Source organism: Mobula hypostoma, chromosome 10 (genome assembly GCF_963921235.1).
Source record: "Mobula hypostoma chromosome 10, sMobHyp1.1, whole genome shotgun sequence".
In the NCBI taxonomy this organism is placed as follows: Eukaryota; Metazoa; Chordata; class Chondrichthyes; order Myliobatiformes; family Myliobatidae; genus Mobula; species Mobula hypostoma.
The window spans coordinates 120,081,177-120,090,388 of record NC_086106.1 but is presented as its reverse complement, the minus strand read 5'-3'; the positions used below and the strand labels follow the sequence as shown (position 1 = coordinate 120,090,388).

The following is a 9,212-nucleotide window of genomic DNA, read 5'->3' as shown; positions in this document are numbered from 1 at the left end:
AAGAGCTGAAAAATGCTTATGGGATGGTTAGGGAGGTGGCCGCCAGGCAGAATCGGGGAAATATGAGGAGGTATGACGATAAAGTAAAGTTCTCTCAACTCCTACCAGGAGACTGAGTCCTCATAAGGAATCTGGATTACCTGGAAAGCACAAGTTGGCTGATCACTGGGCAGCCACGCCCTATGTGGTGGAGAGTCAGATTCCAAACTTACCTGTCTTCCAGGCGCGGCCCGAGGTGGAAAGAGGCCTGTCAAGATTCTCCATCAGAATCACCTTTTGCCCCTGGGGCAAGATGTACAGGTAGAGCGGGAGCCTGACGCGGTGGCTGCACCTAGCACAAGGACTCTGCGTACCCATGGGGTGATGGAAAAGCCCACCCCAGAAGAGACAGGCCTGGGCCCAGCCCCTGCGGGGTATACTGATTCAGAGGATGGTGATTCGGACGATTGGTTACTATTGCTGTTCGCTGATGCCCCCGTGATGGAGGAGGAGACTCCTGCCCCTTCCCCCACTGGGTTAGACAGGGTAAGGGGGGTTGGTGATGGGCAGTCGGTTGTACCGCAGGGTGCGGAAGGAGAGGATGTGGGGCCTGAACGAGAGCCAGATGGTTCGGGGGTGCAGAGGGGTTTGAGTGACCGCTCGCGGGAGGGTTTGCCACGTCGCTCCCAAGGGTCCCCTGTAGTGCCTGAGGTGGAAGAGTTAGAAGAGGGGGTATGCAGGTCTCAGAGAAGTAGGAACCCCCCAGAGAGGTTGGCCTATGTAGCATCTGGGGAACAGGGTGTGGTCTCCACTGTTTTGGGGAGCTATGTCACTGCTTTCTGCACTTGGATTGGGCTTTGTGTTTTGCAGGAAGGGATGGCAAATTATTTGAATGTCATAAGGGCATGACTAAATTCGGTGGGAGGAGAATGTAGGGCTCTCAGTAATACTCATCGTAATGTTAGTTGTTAAGGCTGACAAAATGGCTTCTCTGTACTGTTAACTGCTGAGTAAGGGGTTCTCTGTAGCAGCATGTTTGGGTTATAATTAGTGATAACGGGACTAGTATTCGTTTACTTGCCAATGGAAGTCATGTTATTCTATCTGTATGTGCAGGAACCGGAGGAGAAGCGCAGACTTTTGGTGGAGGAGAAGAGAAGAGGTCGGATGTGAGTCGAGCGCTCTGGTAGATCACCGGGAGTGATCCCAGCCAAGGGTCGATGGAGTTTGGAGGAGATCAAGGGGAGGAAACGGATACCGAATTTCGTGAGCTCCAACAAATTATTGTGCACAGAACTGATAAAATTTGTTGATTTAGCGCCTTTATTTTATTTGTTTCTACTAACCCATCACCGAGAAATAATTATAAAAAGTAATCATTTGCTTGCCTATTGTGTACCATCTGATATTTTATGTCTTGGGCTTGTACCTGGGTGCAATCACACAGTATCCACACCAACTCGATTACAGAGTTGGCGGGGTCAATGCCAGTTTACCCTCGATGAACGGGAGTCAAGTGGGGCATAATGGTTACAAATATATATTATTTCTGTTTTTGCATAATTTTTAATCTATTCAATATACATATAATGTAATTGATCGATTTATTTTTTCTTCTACATTATGTATTTCATTGAACTACTGCTGCTAATTTAACAAATTTCATGATGCATGTCGGTGATAATAAACCTGATTCTGATTTTTTTACCCTTGCAGTTTCTTACTCTACCCACAAAGATTCTACATATTCTGGTCCTACACCACCTCTTTCTAAGGATTGATTTTATTTTTTTTTACCAACAAAGCCACCTCTGTCTACCTGCCTGTCCTTGGATGTTAAGCTCCCAACCATAATCTTCTTTTATCCACAACTCAGTGATACCCACAACATCATACCTGCCAATCTCTAATTGTGCTATAAGATCATCTACCTTATTCCATATACTGTGTGTATTCAATTATAACACCTTCAGTCCAATATTCGTCACCCTTTCCAAGTTTGTCCTCCATTACACTACAACTTATCCCACTGACTGCAATTTTGCCATATCATCTGCATGTCCTTCCTGATAGTCATTGATAGTCAGATACGCATTGCATCTAGTGGTATAGTGACTGCCCCATCCTCTGTTCTATTACCCCAGTTTCCATCCCCCTGCCAGATTTGTTTAAGCCCTCCCCAAAAGTTTTAGAAACCTGCCCACAGGATATTGGTCCCCCTCAAATTCAGGTGTAACTCATCCCTTATATACAGGTCATACCTTCCCCAGAAGAGTTCCCAATGATCCACAAATCTAATGCCCTTCCCCCTTACACCCTTTCCTTAGCCACACATTCACCTGCCAAATCATTCTATTCTCACTCTTACTGGTAGACATCCCATTCAGAGATGACTACCTTTGAGGTCCTGCTTATCAGCTTTCTACCTAGGTCCCTAAATTATCTCTTCAAGTCTTCCTCCCTTTTCTGACCTATGCAATTGGTACCAATATGTACCAAGACTTCTAGTTGCTCACTCTCCTCCTTTCGAATACCATGGACCAAATCCAAGACATACCTGACCCTGGCACCTGGGAGGCAACGTGCCATCTGTGTGTCTCTATTGCAGCCACAGTATCTCGTGTCAACTGTTCTAACTATGGAATTCCCTATCTCTACTGCAGCTGTCTTCTCTCCCACTTCTCTTCTGAGCCACAGTGCCAGAGTCATTCGCTATGGCTTTTCCCGGTAGGTTGTTACCCCACAACAGTATCCAAATCGGTACGCTTAGTATTGAGGGGAACGGCCACAGGTGTCGTCTGTACTGGCTGCCCGTTTGCTTTCCCTCTCCTCACAATGACATAGATACCTCCCTGCTGCAACTTAGAGGTGACTACCTCCTCGTAGCTCCCATCTATCACCTCCTCAGTTTCCCGTATGAGCCGAAGGTCATCAAGCTGCTGCTCCAGTTCCTTGACATGTTCACTGAGGAGCTGCAGGTTGGTGCACCTCGTGCAGATGTGGTTATCCGAGAGACTGATTGTCTCCCAGAGTTCCCGCATCTCACACAAAGAACACAACACAGCCGCTGAATCCATTATCACTGCTCTAACTATGTACTAACAAAGAATGAAGAAACGTATCAGATACTTATCTCGCCCAAGCCTGATGAGCCAAAGCGTCCCCATTCTAACACTGGTCCTCTCCAACAATGACCACTCTGCTTGTCCCTGACTTATTTTATTTGAGCTTGCTAATGAATTGTGATCTGATTAGGCCACCCCAACCTGTGAGTCACCTCCTCTCTCACTCCTAATTTGATTGGGCTGCATCGGTGTCAAAGAATAACACAAGTGGTCATTTCTTCAACACACCAGCTATTATAGCTAATTAAATTGTCCCACTTTCCTGCCCTTTTCCCATGCACTCTATTGCTTTGAGTATGCAGGAGTTCCCAACCTGGCGTCCACATACCCCTTGCTTAATGATATTGGCCTATGGCATAAAAAAGATTGGGAACTCCTGAATGGATCATTCTGATATAGATTCCTTCCCCATCACCAGCCACTGCATTTTCCAATTTAATAAGCTAACTTACCAATGATGTAAACCAACAACAAGTGCTCATATCCAACTTTCAGCCAAGAGCATTGTTTAAAGCAAGCAACTGCAAACTCTTGATCTATGGTAGGGCATGCCTTATGTTCTGCATGCCTCTGATTAGGAAGAGGTTCTTATCCCTTGTTATCCCTTGCACTTTTTTAAAGATAATCATGAGCTGTATTTGCCATATGTACTCGAAACATATAATGAAATGCATTATTTGAGTCAATGACCAACACATACGGAATATGTGCTGGGGGCAGCCTGCAAGAGTCACCATATTTCCGGTGCCAACATAGCATGTCCTCAGTTTACTAACCCTTACTGATGCTTATGTCTTTGGAGTGTGGGAGGAAGCAGGAATACCTAGAGGAAACCCTTATGATTACTGAGAGAACATACAAACTCCTTACAGGCAGCAGTGGGATTTGGACACTGATCACTGGTACTGCATGCTAGTTACTACATGACAGAGCCACCATAATTGTTTATCCGTACTGTACTTTTTCAGTAGCTTTTGCACTTTATTCAGCATTGTTATTGTCTTGCCTTATTCTAGCTCTTTGTACTGTGTAATGATTTGATCCCTATAAGCTTCTCACTGTTTCCTGGTACATGCAACAATAATAAACCAATACAAGTGCCACATTGGCTTGGTTTCCCAATTTCCCTCATCATGATGATGAACTTGAGTTGTTTACCTCTACTGGACTTGCTCTTTTTTCCAGGGCTGAGATGGCTAACACGAGACGGCACAGTTTTAAGGTGCTTGGAAGTAGGCACAGAGGAGATGTCAGGGGTGAGTTTTTTTACACAGAGAGCGGTGAGTGTGTGGAATGGGCTGGCAGCGACGGTGGTGGAAGTGGATAAAATAGGGTCTTTTAAGAGACTTTTGGATAGGTACATGGAGCTTAGAAAAATAGAGGGCTATGGGTAACCTTAGGCAATTTCTAAAGTAAGTAGGTGTTCAGCACAGCATTGTGGGCCGAAGGGCCTGTATTGTGCTGTAGGTTTTCTATGTTTCTATCACTGCTGAATTATATTTTGCATTCTGTTTTCTCTTTACTACCTTGATCTACTTAGTATATAGAATGATCTGTCTGGATGGCATACAAACAAAAGCCTTTGTGGTCTTCTGCTGTTGTGGTCCAATCCACCTTGTGGTTCGATATGTTGTGTATTCAGAGATGCGCTTCTGTACACCACCGTTGTAACACATCGGTATTTGAGTTACTGTCACCTTTTTGTCAGTTTGAACCAGTCTGGCCATTCTCCTGTGGCCTCTCTCATTAACAAGACATTTCACCCTCAGAACTGATGTCCGCTAGATGTTTTTGTTTATTTTTCTCCCCATTCTCTGTAAACATTAGAGAGTGTTATGTATGAAAATCCCAGATCAGCAATTTCTGAGATGCTCAAACCACTCCATCTGACACCAACAATCATTCTATGATTAACATCACTTAAATCACATTTCTTCCTCATTCTGATATTTGAACAACTGAACTCTTGACCACGTGTTCATGCTTTTATGCATTGAGTTGCTGCCACGTGATAGACTGCATTAACAAGCAGGTGTACAGGTATACCTCAAAGTGGCCACTGAGTGTATATGACAATAATAATAAATACCACTTCCAAACTAGGACAATACTGTGAATGTATGGTAAGGTATAGCTGTCTTGCAGATAAAACATGGAGCTTCTCCCTTCTGATGACCAGGACAGCTCTTTTATCAAGATATACAATTCTGCCAATACCAGCAAAATAAGCAGCTAGATGATGAATTATCATAAGACATAGGAGCAGAATTAGGCCGTTTGGCCCATTGAGTCTGTTCCGTCATTTCATCATGGCTGACTCATTTCCCCCTCAGCCTCATTCTCCTGCCTTCTCCCTGTAACCTTTCACACCCTGACTAATCAAGAACCTATCCACCAAGAACCTCCACCTTAAGTGCACTCAGTGACTTGGCCTCCACAAGTCCTGTGGCAACAAATTCCACAGATTCGCCACCCTCTGGCTAAAAAATATCTCCTCAATTCTGTTCTAAATGGACATCCCTCTATTTTGAGGCTGTGCCCTTAGATTCTAGTCTGCCACACCAGAGGAAACATGAGTAGTTTGGGCAACACATGCAAAATGCTGGAGGAACTCAGCAGACCAGGCAGCACCTATGGGGGAGAAAAAGTACAATCGATGTTTCGGGCCAAGACCCTTCAAGCAGGACCTGCCGAGGCATTTTGTGTTTGTTGCTTGGGCTTCCAGCATCTGCAGATTCTCTCTTGTTTATGAGCAGATTGGGTGTTGTTTGCCCACATTTTATCAGCAATTACATACAGAATGTACATTATTGCAGCAACACACATCGAGACTTTTTTTTTAATGGCACCAGATCTATGCATTTTCTCAGTGAAGACAAATTCATCTGCTACCTTAACAATACTTTCCCTCCAAATTCCCTTTACTCCATTTTGTGGAGAATTGCCTCATCATCATCTTGCATTTAAAATCCTTTGCTGTTGGTGCCATGCTCTCTCAACCTATTTCTCCATTCTGTTTAGTTAACAGAGCCTTTGACACATCCAGAATGTGAGCACTATTGTATGTCAGGATGTTTATTCGGGAGAATCTGTTTGAGCATAGGACAGTTCAGCACAGTACAGGCCCATAGGCCTACTATGTTGTGCCAATGCTTCAACTTATTCCAAGATTAATTTAAACTTCCCTCACACATAGCCCTCCCTTTTTTTCATCTATGTTTCAATCTAAGAGTCTCTTAATTGTTCCTAATGTGTCTGCCTCTGCCTCTGCTCCATGTACCCACCATTCTTCATGTAAGATGCCTCTTGTCATCTTGTACACCTTTCATACTCCAGTCCAGGTAGCGTCATGGTAAATCTCTTCTGCATCCTCTCCAAGGCTTTCACATCCTTCCTATTAGATTGCATGCACCACTTGCACTGGCAGCTCGTTCCACACTCTCATGACCCTCTGAGAGAAGTTTCCCTTCATGTCCCCTTAAACTTTTTACTTTTCACCCTTAACTGATGACCTCTATTTGTAGTCCCATCCAACCTCAGTGGAAAATAGCTGCTTGCTTTTACCCTGTCTATACCCCTCATAGTTTTGTATACCACTATCAAATCTCCCCTCAATCTTCTACGTTCCACGGAATAAAGTCTTAACCTCTTCAACCTTTCCTTTTAACTCAGATCCTCCAGTCCCGGCAACGTCCTTGTAAATTTTCTCTGTACTCTCCCAACCTTGTTTACATCTGACAAAAATTGCACATAATACTTCAAATTAGGCCTCACCAATGTCTTATACAACTTCAGAATAACATCCCATTTACTGTATCCATCTGAATATGCCTGAAGACAGTAAATACCTCCTCTGTAACCTGTACAGGGTCAATGAAGTCAATGCTGCTTTACCTCACGTCTATAAACTCTGTTCCATTTCCTGAATACATACAGAGGCAAAACATCCACTTAAGATCTTCTCCATCTCTTTTGCTTTCACGCGTGGATTATCATTCTGATCTTTCAGAAAACCAATTTTGTCCCTTGCACATGTGGAAAAAAGAAGAGAAAATGTGCCTTTCTCTATGAAATCTCTTGGAAATCTTTTATAATATATTTTCAATATTTCTGTGTAGAATATGACACTTGAAATTGAAAGTCCAGCAGAATTTGTGCAAAGATATTTTATTCACAAAGACATAAATTGCGCAACCCCTTTCTGTAAGACACTTTGCTGTAACAAATTTTGAATAAGAACATTCATAATTTCAAAATGACCTGTCACATCATATAAAATAAAGCTAATTTGCTATTATAAGGATTTTTATACAGAATTAAATACAATATGTACATCAATTACTACTCTTCACTCTTTGTTAGGCAAAGAACCAGACAAACAATGACTCCAAAGTGCATCTTCTTCAACACATCTCAGCCCAAAATGCAAATCAGAAAAGCTTATACAAGATGACGTAGCAATGACAGAATTTTAAACACTGACTATTGTTACGCAAGAGCTTATGTCAAATAACCAAACCTCATTGCTCACTCTGCTGGGTGAAAATTTAAAATTAATTGCTCAATGTTTGTATGATAGATGGATATTAATACTCATGTGAAAATTGATACTTCATTAAAGAGTTCTGTTGACTTAATTTTAATGAGATTTTAAGGTAATCTGCAATAGTTTGAAATAAATTCATTTGCATACTCTACCTTAGGCTAATACATTGAAAATGAAAGGACAATATATTGGTATATTATTAAGGTGAAACTGAAATATCTGGAAGTTTGAATCATATTTCTACAGATGTGGTCAGAACTGGAGCTTGGAGATTGAGATATTGAATGGCTGAGAGTCTCAAAGGTCTGTAGAACCTCCTTGTGTGTTCCTAACTTCTTTGTATTCTTTCAAACACCATGGCAGGCAGGATATCAATGACTGTACATGATCTTCACAAAAGCCTTTGAATCTGTCCATTGGGAATTTGTATGGAGCATCCTTGTAAAATTTGGACCCTCATAGAATTCATCTCAGACTTACATTCCCTATGTGATGGGATGTGGGCCAGGGGGTCTAGTGTAGATCCAATCTTACTGGAGATGGGTGCTCATTGAGTTACTCAGCATGGAAACAGGCCCTTCAGTCCAAATCACCCATGCCAACCAAGTTGCTAAATTGAGCTAGGCCCATTTGACCGCATTGAGCCTATTTAGTTCTGAAACTTTTCTATCCATGTACCCGTCCAAATGTCTTTTAAATGTCAGAGTTGTGCTTGTAAATTGTACCCTTATTTTGAATCTTTTGTGTGGCAATTTGTTAGCTCACTCATAACAAAGCTTCCCACTGGGATGGAACCAAACTCCAGGACAAGTGGGGAAACAGTTCAATCTACATTAATTCCACTTCAGATCCATTTCATTCAGACAGCCGTATGCACATATAATGCGTGAGTATGAATATGCACACAGCTTGGGTTCTAAGTCATCACTGGCTGAAGCATCCAAGAAAATGAGCCTTGTATATAATATCCATAAAACAGCAATCTTCTATCAATGCTAGAAATCCAAATTAACACAAATGAAATTCTGGAGCAACGCAGCAGGTCAGGCAGCAATCTATAGAAAAGAACAAAGAGTTGAAGTTTTGGGGTGAGACCCTTCATCAGGAAGAGTCTCAGCCTGAAATGCAAACTCCATTCCTTTCCTTACATGCTGTCTGAAATGCTGATTTCCTCCAGCATGTGTGTGTTAATTTTCTATTACCTCCAAGGGGACCATGGCCTTATCATGATTTGAGGGTTGTATGCCTCAATGATCTGTAGAGCTGTGTTGGCAGGAGTTAGGACTTTACTCTTTGGCTCTTGGTAGGGTCACCCATGCCAAACAAGTCAAAGGGTAGAGGCCAGACTAAGAGTGGTCCACTCATCCTCTAGGTTCAGGAGTTCAGCTCAGGGCTGACAACCCTGACTGGTCAAAAGACAAAATTGTTACAGAAACAGCAATGAAGAATCCTTCTACATCTGAGTGCAATGGTATTCCTGAGTCTCAATCTGCGACTTGCGTGGCTGACAGTAGTGAAAACCAAGAGGAAGGTACTGACGCAATGAAGGAAACGTGAATGCC

At 42.7% G+C, this 9,212-nt stretch overlaps 1 protein-coding gene across 1 annotated transcript in view; it reads right to left on the bottom strand.

Annotated features, from left to right (window-relative positions):
* Positions 1 to 516: 516 nt before the first annotated feature.
* Positions 517 to 9,212, bottom strand: part of LOC134352575 (neuronal PAS domain-containing protein 2-like) — a 149,545-nt gene continuing 140,849 nt past the window's right edge. The window contains exon 21 of the mRNA XM_063059828.1: positions 517 to 685. Within this exon, the coding sequence (XP_062915898.1) occupies positions 517 to 685 (169 nt within the window). The remainder of the gene's footprint in view (positions 686 to 9,212) is intronic.